This window comes from Ictalurus punctatus, chromosome 8, assembly GCF_001660625.3.
Source record: "Ictalurus punctatus breed USDA103 chromosome 8, Coco_2.0, whole genome shotgun sequence".
Lineage (NCBI taxonomy): Eukaryota > Metazoa > Chordata > Actinopteri > Siluriformes > Ictaluridae > Ictalurus > Ictalurus punctatus.
This window is the reverse complement of record NC_030423.2, coordinates 5,259,124-5,285,172: the sequence shown is the minus strand read 5'-3', so window position 1 is coordinate 5,285,172 and position 26,049 is coordinate 5,259,124. Positions and strand designations below refer to the sequence as shown.

Sequence of the window (26,049 nt, the reverse complement as noted above, 5' to 3'; positions counted from 1 at the left end):
ATGGGCCAAATTTGGTGAAATTTGGACAAAACTTGTTGGAGGAGTAGCATAATGTATATATATATATATATATATATATATATATATATATATATATATATATATATATATATATATATATATATATCCAAGATGGCCGAAAATCTAATTTAGTGGAAATTGACATCATAGGGTCCACTGAACTCAGTATGATCCAAGGAATCTAGGGACAGTTGGCATCAAAATTTTGCCCACACAGTTAGAAAGCTATGGGCATAAATACACTTTGATATTTGGCCAAATTTGACCGGTTGGTGATGCTTGAGCTTTGGGAGCTTGGGGCCCAGATTTGGTGTATTTGTAGCTGAATCTGTCCTGAAGCTACATGCCAAATTTCACAACTTTTTACCACACGGTTCTATGGGCTGCCCTAGACAATGTTGTAAGCAGAATCCGTAGAACAATAGGTGCCTTGCAGCATTGGTGCTCTGCCCCTAATAATAATAACTAGATTTTACATTTTCTGAAAAAATGTGAGTGGTGTTTGCCTGTGAAATATTTGACACTTACATGAAGCTGCAGGTGTGCCATCACTAGAATACCCATAATGCAATTCTCCTCATTTAGCTGAGTGTTTTGATATGTCACATGTCTGTTGAGGTAGTTTTGTAATTCTACTTATTTTGGAGGTTAATGTGCATATGATGTCACATCATGTCAATACCCATAATGTAATTCTCCTCATTGAACTGAGTGTTTTGATATGTCACATGTCTACGTTGCAGTACTTTTGTAATTCCACTTATTTTGGGAGTTAACATGTACTTAAAAATACCCATAACACATTTCTGCACACTGAGTTGAGGGTATTGTCATCCCCCATTATTGCAATTCTCCTCACTGAGCTGATCGTTTTGATGTATGACATTGCTGCAATAGTTGGGGGATTAGTTTATGGCCTCTTTTGCTCCTCTAGACTCATTTTACATTACTGTGTATTGGGAATTCCAATGGCCAAAAATGCACATTTTTGCATGAAAAGTACAAATGCATGAAAAGTACACTTGGGCATTCTAAGAAAAGTAATAGCACACATTTTGAGGTATGTTTTGTGACGGTGACGCAAATGGTGCGGGACTAGTTACATGCCAAAAAAGTGTCTGGAAGAATAAAATAATATTAACAAAAATTACAATATAATATAATAATAATAATTATTATTATTAGTAGTAGTAGTAGTAGTAGTAGTAGTAATACTACTAATAATAGTAACAATAGTAGCAATAATAATAATAATAATAATAATAATAATAATAATAGTGGTAGTATTAGTAGCAGTATTCAGTACATAGGCCAAAACAAAAAAGTGAATCACACTGTACAAAGATAAAAGAACAGCATTCTATAGTAGAGAAACATCTTAATAACGGAAAGTAAATTTACCTAATTTCTCACTGCAGAAGTAAACCACTATTCAATTTGTATTCTGAGATAGGCTTCATATTTAAACAGCCATGCCACTGATATAATTATGTAGCAGGGTCTGTTCATAAATTCAATTATGATCTGTCACTTTCTCAAAATGATGGGCATAAAAGCACAAAGAATCAATGGAGAAGTAGACACAGTCTCTGCCTGAATGCACAAAACCTTTTCCCTCTTAATAAAAGTTCATACTGAACAAATTATCCATGTTCTGATCATTAAGCTGGCTGTTATCTGTCTGTAAAAATCACAACCATTGTAATACAATACTATAAACATTAATCTCACTACATGATAAGCTACATAAAAAATCTTCTGTTTCTATAATATACACATCCTATATTTAATCATACTAATAATGGGAAGGGCCTCCCTTTGCTCTCAAAACAGTCTCAATACTTCATGGCATGAATGAATTGGCAAGATGTTGGAAACATTCCTTTGAGATTCTTGTCCATGTTGACATGATTGTAGCACACAATTACTGCAAGTTTTTTCAGGTGCACGTTCATGCTGTGAATCTCCCATTCTACCCCATCCCAAAAGTGTTCTATTGGATTCAGATCTGGTGACTGGGAAGGCCACTAAGGAACAATGAACTCATTGTCATGTTCATGAAACCAGTTTGAGATGACCTTTGCTTCGTGACATGGTGCATTATCATGCTGAACGTGGCCATTAGAAAATGGATAAATTGTGGCCATGAAGGGATGCACATGGCTGCAACAATACTCAAATAGGCTATGGCATTCAAGCAATGATTAGTAATAATGGGCCCAAAGAAAACATTCCCCACACCATTAAACCACCTCCACCAGCCTGGACTGTTGACATAAGACATGTTGGGTCCATGGATTCATGTTTGTGCCAAACTCTGACCCTACCATCTGTGTGCCTCAGCATAAATTAAGATTCATCAGACCAGGCTATGTTTTTTCAGTCTTTAACTGTCTAGTTTTGGCGAGCATGTGATCACTGCAGCCTCAGCTTTGTGTTCTTGGCTGACAGAAGTGGAAACCGATGTGGTCTTTTGCTGCTGTAGCCCATCCGCCTCAAAGTTCAACATGTGCATTTCTGCTCAATACAACTGTAAAGATTTACTGTCAGCTAAAACCAGTCTGGCCATTCTCCATTGACCTCTTTCATCAACAGCGTGTTTCTGTTTGTAGAATTTCCTCCCATTGGATGTTTGTTTCTTTATTACACCATTCTGAGTAAACTCTAAAGACTGCTGCATTTGAAAATCCCAGGAGATCATCAGATATAGAAATACTCAAACCAGCCTGTCTGGCACCAACAATCATGCTGCAGTCAAAATTACTGTGATCATGTTTTTTTCCCCATTCTGATGTAAACATTCCCTGAAGTTGCTGGCCCATATCTGCATGATTAATGCTTTGCACTGCTTCCACACGATTGTCTGATTAGATAATTTAATGAATTAGAAGGTGTATGGGTGTTCCTAATACAGTATATTGTGCATGCATGCATGGAACTAAATGTGAATGAAGAGGAATACAGAATGTCTCAGCCTGAACTAATGTCTCAGAATATCTAAAGGAGTAAAAGTTAAACAAACAACACAGATCTAATCTAGAAAGCAGACATAAGTCACAAGCCTACAACCACTTATCCATGCTCTCATTTGCATAGTAAAATGACCTAATACATGCTTGCAGAATTTCTTCTGATAAGCTGAAACCCGTTGTTTACCTCCATGCTTTCTATACTATCCATTCAACATTCAAACAGCAAAAAGCAACTAAGCCTCTAAAGGATTTTTTATTCCCTTCACTCCACTAGATTGTTCATGAACACATTTTTATCCCATCTGTTGCACTGTGGAAAGTCTCCTGTGCAATTTACAATGTGCATTATCTGTGAAAACAGTGAGAGGTGCTGCATTTAGGACCTTCATTGTACTCAGTGTACTTGTTTCATTGTTTGTGTTATGGTGGCTTCCTTTGTAAACAACTAAACATCATTCAGTCAGGACGGAGTCACAATCTCGCCGGCAGATGGCACTGCGGCGACGACGTGCACGGTCAGCTGGAGAGCGCGTGCACGTAATTGATGTGCACATGGACAATAGGACTTTGTTTACAATGGACATGTGCACTTGTTTTGGTTTTGGTTCTCTTCCTGTTCAGGTATTGGTTGATGTTCGAGGGTGTCATTATTGGTCCCAGCTGTCTGTATTCAAGTGTGATTATGTTTGTTATTTAAAGCCCTCGTGTTGCTGTGCACTTTGCACAGTACTGAATGAATGTATAGGTGAATACGTTTAAGTATGCCAAGCGGTCGTGTTTTCGTGTCCTATTCTTGTTTCATGCCTCGAGTCTAGTTTCATGTTTTAACCTCAATTATTTCTTCCAGTCTAGAACGCGTTTCATGTTTATTGACTTTTGTTTGAGAATAAAGACTTTGATCTGCGCTTGCTTCCGTTTATAGACTCTGTTACTTAACAGAATACCGCGCCTAAAACCATGGGAGTAGCAGGAGAACGGAAGAAACGTAGAGCTCGGAAGTCTACGCCAACCGTCCCTGCTTTAGACTCAATGCAATTTCCACAGTGCACATTCATGGAGCTTCCAGATCCATTTGATGGGTTTTTCAGCTACCCAGAATATTTCATTGTGGATTGCCAGTTCTATTTCTCTAGCCTATTAGACCCCAAGCCTGAGGAGAAGCTATGGCTCCAATTCATGTGGTCCCGGCTCTTTGGACCGGCCTGTCAGTGGGTGCAGCTCCTATTAGCTAAAGCCAACCTAGAACATCTTCTGGGGGGGTAAGTCTGGCAGGCAAACCTGCCATGCCGTTTACCCACTACTATATGCAGGCAAAGGAGGTCAACCAGGCGACCTCAGGGCTCCAGCCTGAGACCTACAGGGAGGTCTCAGCTCCGGAGCTCCAGCCCGAGGTCAACCTGGCGACCTCTGGACCCTAGCCCGAGGTCAACCTGGCGATCTCTGGGCCCCCACCTGAGGTCAACCTGGCGACCTCAGAGCTCCAGCTTGAGACCTACGGGGAGGACTCAGCTCCGGAGCTCCAGCCCGAGGTCAACATGGTGACCTCGGAGCTCCCCCCTGAGGTCAACATGGTGATCTCAGAGCTCCAGCTGGAGACCTACAGGGAGCTCTCAGCTTCGGAGCCCCAGAAGAGGTCTCATCTTCAGAGCTGGGACCCTGAGGTCACCACGTTGGAAGCTGTCTTGCATTCCTGTCCCACCGAGGAAGCTGTCCCGCGTTCCTGTCCCACCGAGGAAGCTGCCCCGCATTCCAGCACCGCAGAGGACGTCTCTCTGAACTCCAGCCCCGTGAGGACATCTCTCCGAGCTCCAGCCCCGCTGAGGACATCTCTCCGAGCTCCAGCCCCGCTGAGGACATCACCCCGAGCTCCAGCCCTGCTGATAACGTCGCTCCGAGCTCCAGCCCTGCTTTGATCTCAAACCCCGCTGAGGGCGGGGATTCGCCTATCTGTTTCATGGTGGAGGCCGTGGACAGGTTACCCAGGGGACCAGGACCGCTATTGGAGGGGGGTTCTATCATGCTCTCGCTGGCAGATGGCACTGCGGCTGCGACGTGCACGGACAGCTGGAGAGTGCGCACGTGCACGAGATTACATAAGGAGGACTGTTTCTTATGGACACATGCCTTTGTATTGGTTTTGGTTCTCTTCCCATTCAGGTATTGATTGATGTTCTGGGGTGTGTCATTACTGGTCCCAGCTGTCTGTATTCAAGCGTGATTATGTTTGTTATTTAAAGCCCTAATGTTGCTGTGCACTTCACGCAGTACTGAATGAATGTATAGGTGAATACGTTTAAGTATGCCAAGCGGTCGTGTTTTCGTGTCCTATTCTTGTTTCATGTCTCGAGTCTAGTTTCATGTTTAAACCTCAATTATTTCTTCTAGTCTAGACCGTGTTTCATGTTTATTGACTTCTGTTTGAAAATGAAGACTTTGATCTGCACTTGCTTCTGTTTATAGACTCTGTTACGTAACAGGCGGGGTTTGAACAATGCACATGACAATGTAAAATGCTTGCAGTGATGAAAATTCTGAGCATTTATTTGCACCAATGGTTAAACAAAAATATGTTCTAATAAACAAAAGTAACATTCCTCTGTGTGTGTGTGTGTGTGTGTGTGTGTGTGTGTGTGTGTGTGTGGTCGGTAAACTATATCACGTTCCCATAAAACAGGCCTCTCTAATGGGTGATGGCTTTTAATTAATACAACCTTTGATGTATTAGCATCACCAACAAAAAGGGTGGAGAATTCTATGTGTACTATACCCTCACCGTCCACTTTATTAGGAACACCTGTACATTCATGCAGTTATCCAAACAGCCAATCATGTGGCAGCTGCACAATGCAAAAAATCATGCAGATGTAGGTCAAGAGCTTCAGTTTATGTTCACATCAAACATCAGAATGAAGAAAAAGTGTGACTTTGATCGTGGCATGGATGTTGGTACCAGATGGGATGATTTGCGTATTTCAGAAGCTATTGATCTCCTGGGAATTTCACATACAAAAGTCTCTAGGGTTTACACAGAATGGTGAAAAAAAACAAAAATTAGTTCAATAGGTGGAAACACCTTCTTGATATGAGAGGTCAGAGGAAAATGGCCAGATTGGTTCTAAAAACTCTAGAGACTGTTGTGTGTGAATATCCCAGGAGATCAGCAGTTTCTGAAATACTCAAACCAGCCCATCTGGTACCAACCACCCCACCATGATTAATGTCACAGAGATCACATTTTCCCCATGCTGATGTTTGACTGAAGCTCTTTACCTGTATCTGCACGGTTTTATGTATTGTGCTGCTGCCACATGATTGGCTGATTAGACAACTGGATGAATGTGCAAGTGTACAGGTGTTCTTAATAAAGTGGACAGTGAGTGTATGTAAACAAAACACAGATCATTATTGTACTTCATATTATTTCCTTTTCTTAGTGCTTTTAACACGTTATATTATTTCACCTAATTATGGAACCAACCTAACAGCCCCTAATTATTGACACCACAGAAAAACAATCACCCAATAATAACGCAAATGGAGCCAGAATTATATTGAATGCACCATACATACTCAAAATGCAACAGTTTTATAAAGCGTACAGTGGACATAAAAAGTCTACACACCCCTGTTAAAATTGTTTTCGTAATGTAAAAAATTAAACCAAGACAAATCATCTCAGAACTTTTCGTACAATTTCGAACAATTTTAATAAACATTGAGTGAAAAATGACCAGAAATGTTTTAAGGAAAAATTAAAAAGTTACAGTAACCTTTTTGCATAAGTATGCACAAACTTTTATAATTGGGGATGTGTTCATAATGAACCAATCACATTCAATCTAACGTTTGAAAGTACTTATCATACAGCTGTCATCAATTAAATTATTCTGATTAACCCCAAATAAAGACCAGCTGTTTCTGTAGGATTTTCATGACAGGTGTCATCTGACTGCTGAAGCCATGATCTGCAAAGAGCTGATAAAGTCTGTACAGTGTCTCACTGTCGAAAGGAATTTGAAATTCGAAAAAAAAAAAAAAAATTCCAAAACATTAAATGTACAATGGAACACTATAAAGGCAATCATCAACCAGTGGAGAAAATGGAGTACCACAGTGACATTTCCAATAATAGGACATCCCTTCAAAATTTACAAAAGGGCAAGACAAAAACTTACAAGGGAGGCTGCCAAGATCCCTAACTCAACATTAAAGGGGCTGCTGTATATCTGACTGAAGTACTGATTACTCCATGTATGTGACAACAATCTCTCATATTTTTCACATGTCTGGCCTGTGGGGTAGGGTGGCTAGATGGAAGCCCTTTCTCACAAAAAACATCCAAGCCCAACTAAATTACCCCCTGTGAAGCATGGTGGTGGCAGCATCATGCTTTATGGATGAGGGAACACCACCTTAAGTTCAACTTGGCAAAAATGTGAGCTTCTCGTCATCCCTGCCTGCCCCTCAATAAACCACCGCCTCATTGTACAGCTCGGCTCAACTACACTCAAGCCAACCAGAACAACCAGGACAGCAAGGACATACCTTGAGATGACTTTTGATTACAGCTTGACCTTTACAGATCACATTTCAACAACTGCACAATCCTGTAGGTTCATTCTGTACCAGACCCTATCTCACCGAACAAGCTACACAGCTACTAGTCCAGGCTCTTGTTATCTCAAAACTGAACTACTGCAACACACTACTCCCGGGTCTCCCAGCCAGTTCCATCAAACCCCTTCAGATGATTCAGAATGCAGCAGCATGCCTTGTTTTCAAGCAGCCCAAAAATACCCATGTCAGACCCCTCTTCATCTCCCTCCACTGGCTTCCTGTAGCCGCCCGCATCAAATTCAAGGCCTTGCAGCTCATGTACAAGAACAGCACCCCCCTATCTCAACACTCTCCTTGAGGTTTACATTCCTTTACGCAATCTGCGATCGGTTAATGACTGATGCTTTGTAGTGCATACTCAACATGGTTCAAGGTCCCGTTCTAGAACCTTCAAACTAACCATCCCTCAGTGGTGGAATGGACTTCCAACTTCAAACCAGACAGCAGAATCTGTCACTGTTTTCAAAAAACAACTAAAGACCCACCTCTTCCGTGAGCACTTAACTAACCCCTAAAATGCCAACCCCACATTATTTTAAAAATATTTATTAAAAATAAATAAATAAATAATAAAAAAAAAACATTGACACTGGCTCTTACACCTCTACTCTGCGCACTTCGCTTCTCTAGAACTTGATAAAAAATATTATTGTAAGTATCGTAGCACTACTTGTATTGTTCTGCGCTTGACATATCGCTTTGCTTGTATTTCCTCATTTGTAAGTCGCGTTGGATAAAAGCGCCTGCTAAATTAATAAATGTAAATGTAATGTACTTATCTTCAGACAGAATGGGGGTTTTTATCAAGGTGGAGAGAATCATTAATAGTTACAAATAGCACCTGATTTAAGTGCAAAACTTTCAAGGGTCTGCCAATAAGCTGAAAATGAAAAAGAATTTCACCTTTCAATACAACAGTGACCCAAGGCATACATCCCAATCAACAAAGGAATGGCTTAACCCAAATAAGATCAATGCTTCTGAATGTCATAGCCAGAGCCCAGACCTAAATCCAACAAAAAATCTATGAGGTGACCTGAAGCAGGCTGTGCACAGTAGATGCCCTCACAATTTGATGGATCTATGTTTTTACAAGATAGAGTGGGAAAATATTGCCAAACAATCTTACTCTTACCCAAAAAGTCTGAGAGGTTTAATAAAATCAAAACGTGCTTCAACGAAGTATTAGTTATGCAACTAGGTAATTTTTTATTTTTCTCCTATAAAATATTCTGATTGTTTTTCACTTTATTTGTATACTTTGCAATTGCATATTAAAAGGTGAGAAAAAAATCTGACATGATTAATATTAGTCTCACTCTTTTACTTCAAAAAGACCTGACATTTTAACATGGGTGTGTATACCTTTATATATATATATATATATATATATATATATATATATATATATATATATATATATATATATATATCCATTGTATATTTCAATAATCTGCACACCCAGGTACATGAATAACCAGTTTCAGAAATCATAGTTGGTGTACATCAATATTCAGTTAAAAAAAAAAATCATAGTTTCTAATTTCAGTCCATGAGTCCTTAGTCTTTTGTGTGTCTTAGTCTTAGGTGTGACCCAGAGTTCAGAGTGAGTGAAAATGTTAGTGTCAGCAGGCATGTATATGGTAGGATGTGTGAGTGCAACTGTTGTATGGCAGTCAAAGGTTACAAGCCCATGATTATCTCTCTGACAGCCAGTCATTTCACTTGCTGCCTCCAGGAGCAGACAGAGCGTGTCTAAAAGCTTTTGCAAAATATTGGTCTTGGTTTCAACCAGGACACTTAAAACAAAGTCTTTACTATATAACCCATGAACTATGTATTCCTGGGTGTAGTGTCATCCACACAATATGGCCAAAAGTATATGGTCACCTAACCATCACAATAATATGTTTAATGGCATCCTATTCCAGAGTGATTCCCCCTTTGTTGTTATAACAACCTTCACTCTTATGGGAAGGATTAATGCTATATTTTGGAATGTGGCTGTTGAGATTTGTGCCCTTTCAGCCACAAGAGTATTAATGAGGTCAGTCACTGATGTCAGGTGAGAAGGCCTGGGGTGCAGTCAGTGTTCCAATTTATCCCAAAGGTGTTCAGTGGGGTTGAGGTCAGGGTCCTGTGCAGGCCACTTGAGATGTTCCACAACAACCTTGTCAAACCATGCCTTTATGGACCTCATTTTTTGCATAGGTGCATTGTCATGCTGGAATAGGTTTGGGCTAGACCCCTTAGTTCCAGTAAAAGGAAATATTAAATCTACAGCATGCAAAGACATTCTAGACAATTGTGTTCTTCCAACTTTGTGGCAACAGTTTGGGGAAGGCCCAAACATGGGTGCAACTGTCAAGTGTTCACATACTTTTGGCCATATAGTGTACTACGACAACAAGGTCATCAGGAATGAGGTTCCATTTAGAATTTTACCACTTTCCACTTGTTGCATGAGTGAGAGATATTATCCAACCCATCTCTTCCAGAATAGGTTAGCAATGTATTAAGCCTGCGTCCACCTCCTTTGTTTGGTTTGTCTTTCAACTGAAGCAAGTGTTTTGGGTTGAGGGGTTCTAGATCATTAGGGTCATCTGATAGTACTGTTATTGGCTGATCATTCATTATAGCTCACACAAGGCTATCTGTAGGGTCTCACTTTCTAAAATGTGTTCTTTCAAGACTGGTTATTTTGTACTTTCTTTACAAGCCTGACCAATATCCACTTGAATGTCCACTTTATTTATCCTTGAGTAGTGCAATTTGGATTCTTTTGTGATCTAATTCTTTATGAGCTTCACCAAGTTCTTTCTGGGCTCCCATAAAAGTTGTTCCCTGGTCTGGTTAGATATTTCTAAATGGTCATCTATGACATAGAAATCAGCACAGGGCATCAAGTCTGTGTCTAGGTAGTTTGTCACTTCTAGACTCTAGACGAGGGGTTTTCAATCCTGGTCCTAGGGACCCACAGCACTGTACATTTTGTATGTCTCTCATATCTGACACATTCAGCTCAGTTCATGAATGTCTCTCCTAATGAGCTGATGCTCTGAATACAGGAGACATACAAAATGTGCAGAGCAGTGGGTCCTAAGGACCAGGATTGAAAAGCCCTGCTCTACACTCAAAAAGCATGTGAAGACTCCCCACTCTTTTATACAAGCATGAAGTTGCTTCACCTCTACAGGTCTAAAGCAGTCAATTTCCACATGGGTGAAGGGTGGTAGGTCAGGAGACAAAGATTCTCTGTAAGATTTTTTTTGCTGTCCAACCTTGGCTTGCTTTCATCTGCAGAAAGACTCTAACGATCTTTCTGGCTAAGGAGTTGACATGAGGTAGCCAGAATCTCTGACTTAGTTTGGAGCACATGTGACCTCTGCCTGAGTGTTTAACCTGTTGATAAATGAATTGTAGAATAAATCTGAAGGTGAACATATCACTTTTAATGTTCCACTGGATTTCAAGTGGGCTTTCAAATGACAACATTTTTATTTCCAAGTCCATTTCCTTGACCAATTTTGCAGTATGTTCTTCTGGGATCAATTCATTTAATCAGTGTGATGTCAAATCTTTGATTCCACTGAACATGTTAACTTTTGGCAATCATCTTGGTTGTATTTCTCACTGCTGTCAACTCTTTATGCGTCTTTCCTGCTCACTATTCACAAAAGGATTTCTGATTTGTGACTTTTAGCTTATAGTTGCTCAATTAGACTTTCTGTAAAAGAAAGTAGCTGAACTGGTCAGATCAAGGAATGCACAGGTCAGGACATGCTTGCCTTGTTTGACTTGGACTTGCCCAATTGTTAGGTCTTTAATGGCCCCAACTACTTCTCCAGCAAAAATAGGAACACTGTTGACAGAAGTGTCCTTTGTGTTTGTCAGACTAAACTTTTGTTGCGGTTCCATGTCAGTTCTCTATTCTCTGCTGGTGTAATATGGCTGGCATGTCAGCTTCTGTTTAAAGTGTTTACATAGGTGGCCTTTGGTTTTGAACCTGAAGCAATGTCTATTTACCTTTAGGAACTTATTCTTCTCATGAGTTTCAGAGATGATCTTCGGGCAGTTAATGAATTAATGAATTAATCTGCCTTCACAGAAATTGCATAAGGGTGAATACATTAAGCGCTTTGTAATTGTTGTTTGGATGAGAATGCAACCAGGGTGTGAATTACGGGGGGTTTGGGGGGACTGACACCTCTAAATAAAGCTTGATGTTTCAAAATTCTTAGCAACATTTCCACCATTAAAGCTTTTATTACTTTAATTTTTCTACTACATACTCCTAGTTTGCCCCTCCAAGTTGCCATTTGTGTTTTTAATTTCAGTTACACTGAAAAAGGCCCAGAAAGGTCTGACATTTTTACTGTTTAGCATTATACCACGACAATCACGTTCGCTTGTTTTAACATGCAGTGCTCTGCTCCGTTAATGTGTTTCATTGGTCAATGTTTTAAATTCCTTAGAGTCAGAGCAGGGTTGTCCGATGCATACTCCAGTGTAAAATACAATAATAATAATTCCTTACACATTTATATAGTGCTTTTTAAAGTTCCTGTCCATCCTTGCTATGAGTTTGTTTGTGTGTGCGTGTGTGTGTGTGTGTGTGTGTGTGTGTGTGTGTGTGTGTGTGTGTGTGTGCGTGTGTGGTCGAAAAACTATATCATTCCTTTATTTAGCAGGACTCCGATTCCTTCAGGTAAAGCCTTCCAATTAACACAACCTTTGACCTAGTAGTGACAAACCAAAGGGGGAGCATTCTATCTGTAATATACACACACCATCCACTTTAATAGGAACACCTGTACACCTTTACATTCATGCTATTATCTATACAGCCAATCATGTGGCCAGAGCAAAATGCAAATTATTCTGCAGATATAGATCTTCAGTCAATGATCAAACATCAGAATGAAGAAAAAAAGTGTGATCTCTGTGATGTTAACCATGGCATGGTTGTTGGTGACAGATGGACTGGTTTAAATATTTCAGAAACTGCTAATCATCTGGGATTTTCTCTCTCCCTCTCTCTCTCACACACACACACACACAGAGATCAGAGGAGAATGACCAGACTGGTCTGTGCTGACAGGAAGTCTATAGTGACTAAAATAAGCACTTGTTACATCTGTGGTGAGCAGAAAAGCATCTCAGAACACACATCAAACCTTGAGGTGGATGTACTACAATAGCAGAAGATCACATCATTTTACACTCCTGTGAGCCAACAACAAGAATGTGAGGCTATCATAGGCATAGACTCACCCAAACTGGACAGTGCCAAGAAAAAGCCTTTGCAGGACTACAGTTTGCCAATGAGAATATAGGCAAAGACCAGACCTTTTGGAATAATGTGGTCTGGACAGACAAATCAAAGATTAATTGTTTGGTCACAGTGACGGCAGACATGTTTGGCACTGACCTAAGACAGCTTTTCAGGAGAAGCACCTCATTCTAACTGTGAAGCACAGTGGTGGGAATGTTATGGTTTGGGGTTGCTTTGCTGCCTCAGGGACTGGACAGTTTCCATTCATTGACTCAACTATGAATTCTGCATCATATCAAAGAGTGTTTGAAGATAATGTGATGCCATCTGTCCAAAAGTTGAAGTTGAACTGAAAGTGGACCTTTCAGCAGGATAATGATCCTAAGCACACAAGAACATCCACCAAGGAAAGGCACAAAAATAAGAAATGGAGGGTTATGTAACGGCCTAGTCAAGGGGGAAATACTAGCTTCTGAGGCTACTCTTACTCAAGTAAATAACATTATTACTTTTACTGTTACTTGAGTAATTATTTTTATAAGTAGCTTTACTTGTACTTGTAAAATTTTTGGATACTCTATCTTCTTCTTTTGGTACCCTAGTACCAATGTTGGGTAAGTTACTCAAAAAAAGTAATCCACTATAGATTACTAATTACTACTTTAAAATTGTAATTTGATTACATTACTAATTACTGCATGAAAAAGTTATCAGATTACTAATTACTTTACTTTCACGTTACTTTCATAACCAATCAAACCTACAAAAAATACACTACAAAGTGAAACTCAGTTGTTTCAGTAATTTTAGCGTGCATCAATGTATGACATGATCAAAAACAGTTGGATTTATCATAAGACTTTATCATAACACTGAAACAGTGTTGTCACTGTTTGTAGGACTACCAGACTGATAAAATATCAAACTTTTCAAACTAGGCTAGTTTGGTGTTGCTAGCCAAGGGGAAGCACAACTAAGCTAACATTGTATGGGTTTAGCTGCTACAGTGCCATGCAAAGTACATTATCTTTCCTTATGCTCTGCTCATATCATGTTCACATAAACTCATAGATATTTACACACCCTGTTTTCCTGTTTAGCATCAGAGGATGTCACTGTTTCAGTTTCAACCCATATACTGGTTAAAAAAATAATAATAATAATAATAAAAATAAAATAAAATAAAAATAATTAAAAAAAAAAAAAAACATATATCCATTTTTCCTCACACTGACTGTGAGCTAGCATTTGGCAGAATTGAGACCTGTCAGCCAATAAGATATGAGTGTTTCCATGTATTTTCCTGTAAACCTGTCTACTTTTACTAACGTTCAGTTACGTGGTGACAAACCGCTGCAAGTGGAGAATTATTTGGGGCCAAAGAAAAATATCTTCGGGCAAAATGTGATTTTGTTAAAAAATGCATTTTACTTAATATTGTTTTCTTAACAATAAACTTGTAATGCAAGTAAAGTAATTTTATTGACATCAGTAACTAATCAATTTACATATATTTAAAATGCTTTACATTACTGCGTTATCAGAAAAAGTAATTAGATTACAATAATGTGTTATAGTGTAACGCGTTATACTCTCTGCCTAGTACACACCGGAATGGGGTTAATTGTGTTTGACAGAAAGTTCTACGCATATTTTGTCCACAGCAAGAATCAGGCCATCCTTCTGGTTGTCAGCACAATAGGCTTTCAAGAATTGACCCACATCTTGGTTTGCCCTCTTGAACTGACCGTTGGTTTGGGGGTATACCTAGACATGAGGCTGACACATACTTCAAACTTTTCCATAAAATTTCCCCATTCCAGAGATGTAAACTGGCTCCCCAGTCACTTACAATGTCTTAGGAATCCCATAATGTCTGAATACATGGGTGAAGATGAGTTCAGCAGTTTCAAAGGCTGAGGGGAGACTGGTGATGGGAATCAGGCAGAGGGGCTTAGAGAACTAGTTGATGACTGCCATAATGACAGTGTTACCTTTGAATCAAGGTAGGTCTATGATGAAGTCCATGACAATGTGAGACCATGGTCAGTGTGGTATGGGCAGTGGAAAGAGTTTACCTGTAGTTGGGGCCATAGCTATCTTGGATTAAGCACACAGTACAGGAAGAGAAACTTTTATACAGTATATTGGAGAGAATGTGGGGCTACCAGTATTTTCCTTGGAGGATTAGATCTGTTTTCTGGGTGCCTGGGTGTCTGGTGGCAGGTGATGTGTGTACCTGTACCCAGGTAATGAGTTTGCTCATCATATTTGCTCATGCTGAGGGGGTACATACTTTTTTTCCTTGCTGTATATTCAAGGGTCTTAAGACTGGGGTATTCTCAATTTCTTGGTCTATCTTCCAGGTTAATGCTACAAAAAGTGGCAAGGTGTGCTCTTCTGTGTCCTCCTTGATAGGGGCTGGGTACAAACATGAGAGGGAATTGGCTTTGGTGTTGTTAGACCATGAGTGTTAGGAAAGGGTGAACTCAAACCTTGAGAAGAACAAAGCCCATCTTGCCTGACGTGAGTTGAGTCTCTTGGCCATCGATGTATTCAAGGTTCTTATGGTTGGTCTAAATCACATATGGGTGTTGGGCCCCCTCCAGCCAGTGACACTACTCATTGAAGGCTAGCTTCACTGCAAGGAGTTCTCAGTTGCCTATGTAGTAGTTTCAAAATTCTCTGGATGGGGAGTAAATGAGAATATCAGCAATATATGGCATGACAAGTTTGCTGAACATGTCCTGGAGGACATCATTAATGAGGCACTGGAACTATGCAGGAGCGTGAGATATCACATATGGCATGATGCCGTACCCAAAGTTGCCCAGAGGTGGTGCTAAAGGCCGTTTTCCACTAGTTGCACTCATGAATACAGAAAGGTTATTGGCAATGGTCAAGCTTGGTAAAAATTTTGCCTCTCTGAGTTGTTCCAGTGCTGTGGGGACAAAGGCCAGAGTGGTACTTGATTCAACCTGTGATAATCAATAAATGCTCTGAGACCCCCTCCTTTCTTTTCCACAAAGAAGTCGCCTGCCAATGCAGGTGAGGATAGAGGGCACTGACTCAGGGTTTGGACATACAAGGGATTGCAGAGTGGCTGGCTGGATTCGATCTCGAGATGAGAGCACTTTTGATGAAGTTGCCAGCCACTCTGGAGTCTGGAGATAAACCTTCTGAGTGTCCTATCTGCACTGGTATTGAAAAATTCTGATTAGTGATAATCTGAGGAGCACTTGCCATGTTGGAGTGTGAAGCCTGATCCACTCGCTCTGTGGTGTTCTGAGAGGACTTGGGCTTGGGATGGACTGGACATAGTACTACTTTATGTTGAGGGCTGCCGATGTATGTTTCTGATGCCTTTGGGGCCATCCTGCAGTAGCCCAGGTGAGTGCTTTATCAGTTAATAAATTGATGAACTGAGCAATATTGGTTTTCTGGACTGGAGAAATACAGGAAACATTGAAGCATGAAACCTTTACCTCCAGCGGAATCACCGGAATATTTATTGGGGAAATTGATGAGCAATAAGGCAGATTGAGAGGGTACTGCAGGTGATCATGGCAATCTGCTGATGTTGCTCACTGACAAGACAGTCTTGAGAAGCCAGAGCCTACTGCCACTCTTAGAACCTGCTGCCTCCATGTGTAGGTATTCTGTCAGGCATTGGAGACGGTGACAGTTGCAGGTTAGTTATTTTTTCAAGAGTAAGCAAATCCAAAACAATAAGCAGAGTCTAGATCAATAAATATGCAAATGTCATAAACAATGATACTCAGGCAAGAAATAAAGATATGAACCAGAAACCAGAAATGTAGTCATAACCATAAACACTGTAGCATAGAAGCAAAAGGCTTGGTCTCAAGTGGATGGTGTGAGAGTCCTTATATACTGTGTGGCTGTGATGGAGTGATTGTGTTCAGGTGTGTGCGATCAGTAAGCCGGTGAATGTGACAGTCTTTGTGGTTGTTGGGTGCTGTAGTTCTCAGAGGCCATGTTTGTAGGCCAATCTGTGGTCTGGGAGTTGTATTTGGCAGCCATGTTTGTAGGCTGTTCTGTGCAACTTGACGTGGAAGGCAATGCCGTTTCTGGCATTGACATGACAAATTACAAACATATTACATAAGGAGACATTCACAAAATGTAGGTCGCTGACTATGTAATGACATTTTTAGAAAATATTTCAGCATAGTCATTTGTCCAGTTCCCTTCTTCCACCCAAAGCATCCTCTCAAAACTGAAATGCATGAAGCTTTTATTAATTATGCATGCTTGGTAATCATTCACATTTACAGATCATTATTAATCAATTTACAAAATGACTTAAATCTCTCAAAAAGAGAAAAAAGCTGTGTGAAATATTAGATCCAATTACTAATTACTCATCTCCTCTTCCATGTAACTGGTCTATTCATATTTCTCTGGAAGCTTTATTAGGTACACTCTAGTAATACTGGGTAGGACCCCCTTTGCTCTAAGGACAGACTTGATTCTTCATGCCATGGATTCTACAGCGTGTTGGAAACATTCATTTGAGATTCTGGTTCATGTTGACATGATTGTATCACATAATTTGATGCAGATTTTTCCATGGATCTGAGGCTACAGTGGGTCCAGGCACACGAAAACTGGCCAGTTGAAGACCAGGCAATGTTTTTTCAATATTCAACTGTCCACTTTTAGTGAGCCTGTGCCCACTGGTTATGCCCATCAGAATTGTGAAGAGTGGTTATTTGAGTTACCATAGATTTCCTGTCAGCTCAAACATGTCTAGCCATTCTCCTCTGGCCGCTATACCAACAAGGTGTTTCTGCTGTGTTTCTCACTGCTATGATTTTTTTTTGCTTTTGGACATTTATGTGTAAACTCTAGAAACTGTTGCATGTGGAAAAACACAGATCAGCCATTTCTGAAGTCAGTAAACCAGCCTGGCTGTCACCAACAACCATGCCACAGTCTAAGTCACTGGGACCACATTTTCCCCCATTTTGATGACTGTTGTGAACATTAACTGAATCTCTTGACCTATATCTGCATGATTTATGATTTTATTACACAGCGCACTACAAAGAGCAAGTGTGCGCTTCCGGGTTTGTCAGTGACACTGACTTTGTTTACTTTTGACACGTGTGTTTTGTTATGGTTTGTCCAGTCTCCACCCCTGAATTGTCATTGGTTGTTTCCCGTATGTGTCATCATTAGTCTTGGCTGTTTTGTGCTTCACCCCTGATTATGTTTACTATTTAAACCCCTCGTGTATCTATGTACGGGGTGAAGTATTGAGTGTATTCATCGTGCCAAGCCTTTGTTCATCGCGTTCCGTTTCATGGTTTTGATCTCACGTCTAGTTTCTCATTTTGTGTTTTGCCTTACTTAGGTTATGTCCGTTTGCCAATCGCCTGACTGTTTGCCTGTTTTGGACCACGCTTTTGATTCACGACTTGGATTTGCCTGCCTGCCTGCCTCTCTTTAATAAAGCTCTTATCTGCAATTGCATCTGTCCTAAGCCTCTATTACATGACAGCAGGGGTACAGGTTTTTTATTAAAGTGGCCTGTTAGTGTATATACAGTATATGAGTGACCTCATTTAAGAAATTAACAAACAGATGCATGCAGTGTAAAGTACTGTGGTATTACCAGTGAGTTTGCTGTCTTCAGGGCACTCAATCATTATTAGTAACTTTATTTATGCATCTGTCTCTGACACAGCTGTCTTACTGTGATGACTCAAATTTGTCTGTGTACTTAGTGTTTGTAAGTAGGAAGAAATTGTGTGTGATTTTTCACAGCTGTAGTGTAGACCTGTGCACCCTACGGTGCACAGCACTGCGTGAAATAATATTTGAGGCTGCAGCCAGCTCCAGTTGTGCACAAGCACTGTACCTTTGTTCATGTCAATCAGTTGCTTTTTCTTCTGCTGCCGTTCCTGCTTTTCCCGCTCAGCTTTCTCCTTCGCTAGCTTGGCTCGCTTGATCTTCTCCTCCATCTCCCTCTTCTTGTGGTTCTCCTTCACAGCCTCCTGGAGAGGGGGAGAAAGGAAGTGAGACTGAGACTTTGCAGGAGAAAAAAAATCAAGGAAGAAAGAGATGTGCTGTTGTTCCAATGAATCCCAGCATAATATGTGCCCACTGCTCACAGCGCAAAACTGCAGGATGTCTCTCCTTCTGCAGCAAAAGAATAACACATTCTCCACATATCAGTGATTGATTGTCAGCAGAAATACACTGTAGTGAACACACAATGGCAATACAATTGCAGCATGCTGCCATATGGAGTTTATTATAGTATATGCACTGAGAAATCGTTGAGCTGACACACCATTGTACACTGCTGACAGAGAGACAGACATCAGACACTGTTGATGATGACAGAGATAAACATCAAAGAGGGAAAGAAAACAGAAAGACCATGTTATTTCTACATTGTATTCTTATTTAGCTACAGATTTATGGCTGAATTGTAGAAGATCCAGGTCAAGAGAGTACAAGACCCACATTGGGTATAAGTAAACTTTAACAAAAAAAATTAATTAGGACAGCAAGATATCTGACTCTCTCCCTCTACTACCTTAAATGTCATGGAGGTTCCAGACTAGATGAGGAAGAATAAAGGGAAAGACAGGGGAATTAAAGAGAGAGAAGGAGCCATGGCCCTGTAAAGTGTAATGGCTTTAGCAGGCTCATAAAGGCATGCACTCCGGGCACACACCAATCACATGAGCACTTTAAAGGGCACTTTATGTATAGTCCTCACCGAAACTATAGTGGACTGACGACATTTGGGTTTGAGATCAAAAGATTAATATAAGAAAGAGAATGAATATATATTTTTTTATTTCCTGGTATTTATAGGTAGATGTGTTAAATAACATAGAACCCATTGTATCAGACCACCCAACTTTTAGGTGAGCAGAAGTATATGAACAGATACGTCTTGAAATTAAAGTAAATAACACTTAATATTTGATTGCATATCCCTGGCTTGCAATAACTGAATAAAGCCTGTGACTCACTGACATCACCAAATTGTTGGTTTCTTCTTCTGTGATGCTTTTCCAGACTATTACCTCAACCTCTTTCGCTCTCGCCTGGTTTCCCACTGAAGCTATGTAGGGTTGAGCCTTGCCAGTACCTGTATGGGAGACCTCCTGGGGAAAACTAAGGTCGCTGCTGAAAGTGGTATTACGGAGGCCAGCAGGGGGTGTTCAACCTGTGGTCTGTGTGGGGTCTAATGCCCCAGTGACAGGGACACTAAAACAATAAAAACAGCACGGTCTTTCGGATGAGATGTTAAACTGAGGTCCTGACTCTCTATGGTCATTAAAAATCCCAGGACACTTCTCGTAAAGAGTAGGAGTATAACCCTGGTGTCCTGGCAAAATCCCCCCCATTGGCCCTTATCTATCATGGCCCTCTTCATTCCTTGGCTACATCATGCTCCTCTCCTCTCCACCAATAGCTGGTGTGTGGTGGGCATTCTGGTTCCAAAAAAAAAAAAAAAAAAAAAGGAATTGAATGCATTTCTCTGTAAATTGGCAGACAAAATGTTCCTGTAAACTTCTGAATTCATTCTACTGCTACCATCATGAGTCAACAATAAAGATTAGTGAGCCTGTTCCAGAAGCAGCCATGCAAGCCCAGGTTATGACGTTACATCCACCATGTTTCACAGATGAGCTTGTATGTTTTGGATCATGAGCAGATCCTTTCTTTCTCCACACATTGGCCTTAATCTTGTTTGTGGCTCATCTCTGTATTTCTTTGCGAATTCCAATCTGGCTTTCCAATGCGTACTGATGATGAGTGCTTGGCACCTTGTGGTAGGCCTCCATATTTCTGCTCTATTAAATGTTCTTTGTACAGTGGATTGTGATACCTTCATCCCTGCCTTGTGGAGGTTGTTGGTGATCTCACTGACTGTTGTTTCTGTCATCAGCTGTTGTTGTTTTCCTTGGCCGACCTATTCGGTGTCTGTTGCTCAGTACGACAGTGGTTTCATTCTTTTTCAGGACATTCCTAATTGTATTGGCTATACCCAGTGTTTGTGCAATGCTTCTGATTTATTTTCCCTCTTTTCTGAGATTCAAAATGGCTTGCTTTTCTCCCATAGACAGCTCTCTGATCTTCATGTTTTCTCATCCATTTTAACAACAAATGCTGTCTTCACATGAGAAACTGAAGGCTAAAACCAAGAGTAGATGTTCAGAGCTATCAGACCAATCAATCTAAGAGGACACACCTGGGTAACAAGAAACACGTGTCAGTCACATGTTCCAATACATTTGTTTGCCTACAAATTGGGTGGTCTGATACAAAATGTGTAATGTTCTATGTCATTTAACACATCTACATATAAATACCAGGAAATAAATACTGAAATCTGAAACTCTCCTCTAATATTTATCTTTTGATTTCAAAACCAAATGTCTTGAGTCTACAGCAAAAACAAAGTAATTGGCCTTGCAGTTCCAATAGTTTAGGAGGGAACCGTAAGTGTGCAACATCATGCTTTGATATAATGAATGTGGATAGTGGTACTGTCATCCCTATGGTTTTTGGAGCACATGATATACTCAGTGCTGATACACAATAAGTGAGAGTGTTGCAAGAGTACAAGTGCAAGAAAACATGGATTGCTATAGCAGTCAATAGTGGAGCTTTCTGAAAGGTCAAGAACAATGGTACACTCATGATTCATGTGTCCTTGATTTAGAGAAGGGGTAGAGATATACAATAAACAAAGAGTTAATACATATAGACTATAATATAGTTTGAAACATGCCTTAGCATGTATATGACTGTTGAGCAATGATCAATACCTGTAAATCCATGCATTCAGTAATATCCTTATTTGCACATTTTGCTTATTCATAGCTACAAAAGAATTCCTCCTGAAAAGAGATTATCAGAATAAATAAAAAAAACAACGACATTTATAATCATATTTGATGGCAAACATGATTACACATCATAATTATCTCACCTTACCAAACATGGGGGAAGAAAAAAAAATGTAAATTAAAACAAAGATTATTTCTCTGATTTGTATCCTCGATACACTTTCAAAGCCTTTCAACATCAGCCAAGAACCACACAAGAACCATAATATTATTAGCACAGCTACCACCTCCTTCAACACCCAAACTAATCCTAACAAACATAATTCCTACAAAAGTTTAAAAAATAAAACAAACAAACAAACACACACAGTGCACAGTGGTGCAGCAGGTCGTATGGTGGCCTCACAGCTCCAGGGTCCTTGGTCCGAGCCTGAGCTTGGATCACTGTCTGTGTGGCATTTCATATGTTCTCCCCATCATGGCATGGGTTTCGTCTGGGTTCTCCAAATATTCCCACAATCCAAAACATGCAGGTAGGTAATTTGGCTATGGTAAATTGCCCATAGGTGTGAAATAGTGCAACATTGATTTTTCCCTACATGCAATTTTCCACTTTAAAATATAATGGAAAATGATTTAACTATCCGGGGTGCACGTTCGCCTCACACCTCCAGGGTCCGGGGTTCAATTCCTGCCAGGGCCATGTGTGTGGAGTTTGCATGTTCTCCCCGTGCTGCGGGGGTTTCCTCCGGGCACTCCGGTTTCGTCCCCAAGTCCAAAGACATGCATGGTAGGCTGATTGGCGTGTCTAAAGTGCCCGTAGTGTATGAATGGGTGTGTGAGTGTGTATGTGATTGTGCCCTGCGATGGACTGGCACCCTGTCCAGAGTGTGCCCCGCCTTGTGCCCGATGCTCCCTGGGATTGGCTCCAGGTTCCCCGTGACCCTGAATAAGTAGGAAGCGGTAGAAGATGGATGAATGGATGGATGGATTTAACTATCCATAAATTAGCATTTCCCCATTTCAGGTTTAAGGAGAGTATTGGATGGAGTAATAATATTACCTGCTGTGCAGTCAGGAAAACTCAGCTGGATGATGGATTTTTAACTGATTCTACAGTAATGCACAGTAAACAGTTTAAAAAAAAAAAACATAACATTTTGATATAATCCTTTTAGAAATATGTAGATTGTCTAATGTCCACATTTTTCACTGAGCAGGAGTGCATGGGAGCATATTTAATCATGTTCTAATTATCATCACCAGTAACATTATTTGTAAAGTTTGACCCTCAAGTCAAACTTACACTGATTTTATCTCACATTAATGAACTCAACATATTCTCTCCCTCCCAAGCCATGGTCCTGTCCAAGGCCAACGAGGCGGCCTTCCAAGCCATGGTCCTGTCCGAGGCCAATGAGGCGGCCTCCCAAGCCACAGTCCTGCTAGAGGACTACGAGTCTTACCCAGTACTATGCCCAGTTCTAGTCTGAGGTCGAAAAGGCAGCTTCCCAAACCCTGTTCCTGTCTGAGGTCAACATCACGACCAACAACATTATGCTTGAACCGGAATATGATGACATGGCCAACCAAGTTCTGCTCATGCCTGAGTCTGCTGACACAGTCAACCAAGTTCTGTCATCCTGTTCCACTGAGGATGTCACTCTGCCTTCCTGTACCACCGAAGCTGATGATCCAGCATCCCATGCCTGGGTACTGCCCAGGCCCGCCAGGGAGGGAGTGTTTTAGTGGCACTCCAGGAGTAGCACCCCTGGGGGGTTCTGTAACGTCACCGCAAACCAATAACTCCATTTCCCAGAATGCACCACGAACTACAAACATGGTCGACAACTACAACTTCCAATGGAACACACAGGGCACCTTCTCCTAAGGACTAATTACATACACACCTGTTCTCTATCACACCACACTACTTAAGAGACTCTCGCACACGCAGCCATTGCAAAGTATTACGCTCAGTTAATTTGTCTCTGTCGTTTACCAAGCCTTTACCTCGTGTTGTTGCGCTGATTTTTTAATTTTGTTATTCCCTCGACTTTGACTCTCTGTCTTGCCTAGTTTGGATTGTTTGCATGATTGATTGACCCTAGTCTGTCTATGATTACTGATTTCGGCCTAATCCTGTGGATTTGTCTTCTCATTAAACTGCCCTACCTGCACTTGCTTCTGTCTCAGCCTCCATTATATAACAACTATATCCTCTCTCAAAGTTAAGCTAATTTTAAGAATTTTATTATACTTCTGTAAGTAGAAGTGACTACTGATCACTTTGTTAAAGTGGCATAGTTTGTCAACTAGCCAATTAATCTGTTCATCCATGCAGCCCCTAATATAAAATATCCTATATATTATTCAAAGGAAGTATGTACAACTTTGCTATGTGGTGCTACTGCCAGGCAATAAAATGGTGAGAACATAGTTATCTGCAAAAATATATAGTTAAACTATAATTTGTCTGCATGTTCGATATTCAGTGAGTCTCAGTATTTTAGCATCAATTTCAAATAACAAAAATATTTTAATAATTTAAGATTAGCTAGCTGTGTATTGTAACAAATTTTGTTTTTGCTCTTTTCTACTGTAAGTCTGCAATAGAAATAAACTCAGCAAAAAAAGAGAGAAACATCCCTTTTTCAGGAGACTGGATTTTAAAGATAAATATGCTTTACAGATCTTTATTGGAAATGGTTCAAACAATGTTTTTCATGCTTGTTCAATGAACCATAAACACTTACTGCACATGCACTTGTAGAACAGTCCTTAAGACACTAACAGTTTACAGGTGGTAGACAATTAACGTCACAGTTACAATAACGTAGGACACTAAAGAGACCTTTCTACTAACTATAAAAACCACCAGAAGAAAGATGCCTAGGGTGCCTGCTCACCTGCGTAAACATGCCATAGGTCTACTGCCGGGAAGCATGAGGACTGCAGATGTAGCCAGAGCAATGAACTGGATGTCCGTAATGTAAGATGCCTAAGACAGTGCTGCAGGGAGACAGGAAGGACAGCTGACTGTCCTTGCAATGGCAAACCACATGTAACCATGTGTTCCCAGAGGTGATCGAGAACTTGCAAACTGCCTTGGTGGAAGAGTGGGGTGACATCTCACAGGAAGAACTGACAAATCTGGTGTAATTCATGAAGATGAGATGCACTGTAGTACTTAAAGTAGCTGATGGCCATACCAGATACTGAATGTTACTTTTGATATTGTATCACCCTCCACCCTCCTTTGTTCAGGGACTCATTATTCCAATTCTGTTCATCAAATGTCTGTGAAACTTGTTCAGTTGTTGAACCTTCTTCATATGGTAATACAAATATTTACACATCAAGAGATTTGTTGGAAATAAAAACAGTTGAGGACTTTTCTTTTTTTGTTGAGTTTACATTTGTAAGCCACCGAGAATTTTGTATTTTTTTTTGTTTGTTAGTTTTTTGTTTTTTTTGCCTGACTCACTTTGCAATAATTTCATGCAGGGCTTCCCACTGCAGTGCTGTGAATGCTGTTGAGGTGGCTTTTCAGTCCATTTGTTTCGTTCTCTGGTACCAAACAGAATTACAGAACTGGCTGCATGGTCTGTACCCAGTGCTCTACTATCCTTCTTTTCTTGGATATTTATCTAAAAAATTGATGAATACTGCAACTGGGTGCCTACACATATCACTTTTACTCTCTTATAATCTTTTTAGTTTGTCATCATTTATTTCAAACAGCTAAAGTTGTTTTTATTTATACATATTTTTGATAGCATAGCACTAATACCCTAAAATGATAGTTATATAATTAATAAGAATGTACCTAAAATGCAAGTAAGCAAACACATCAGAGACATTCATATATGGACAGTCCACCCAATATATATCGCATGTGTCTTCCCTCTGCACTATTGGTGTGGCAGTTTGTTTAAGATTTATAAAGAAAATTAAATGTACAACATTGTCTATGAAACAAGAAAGATGGGAACCAGCTATATTTACACCACTTACAATATTACAAGACCATGGGACAGTAAATGAACCACACCCTTAACCTCTCTGTGACTTTAATGGACTAATCAGTGGTACACTCAACTAAGAAGAGTATGGTGTTTTATAACCCATCTGTGGCTCTTTGATAAGTCATTAATATAGTAATGTTCATTCTTAGCCTCTAGTGAGGATTACATAATGGAGCAGAATTCTCTCACCTACAACCTGTTTTAGCACTTCAAATATGTCAGCAAATATAAAGGATAATCTGATGGGATATTATACTTTATTTTATGACTACTGTGTATGTGTGTGTGTGTGT

General features: G+C 40.2%; 1 protein-coding gene across 3 annotated transcripts in view; it reads right to left on the bottom strand.

Annotated features, from left to right (window-relative positions):
- The window catches only part of diaph2 (diaphanous-related formin 2), a 388,403-nt gene that overhangs the window by 45,708 nt on the left and 316,646 nt on the right, over positions 1-26,049 (bottom strand). For all 3 annotated transcript variants that reach the window (XM_053682091.1, XM_053682090.1, XM_053682092.1), the window contains one exon: positions 18,773-18,908. In XM_053682091.1, the coding sequence (XP_053538066.1) occupies positions 18,773-18,908 (136 nt within the window). The remainder of the gene's footprint in view (positions 1-18,772; positions 18,909-26,049) is intronic.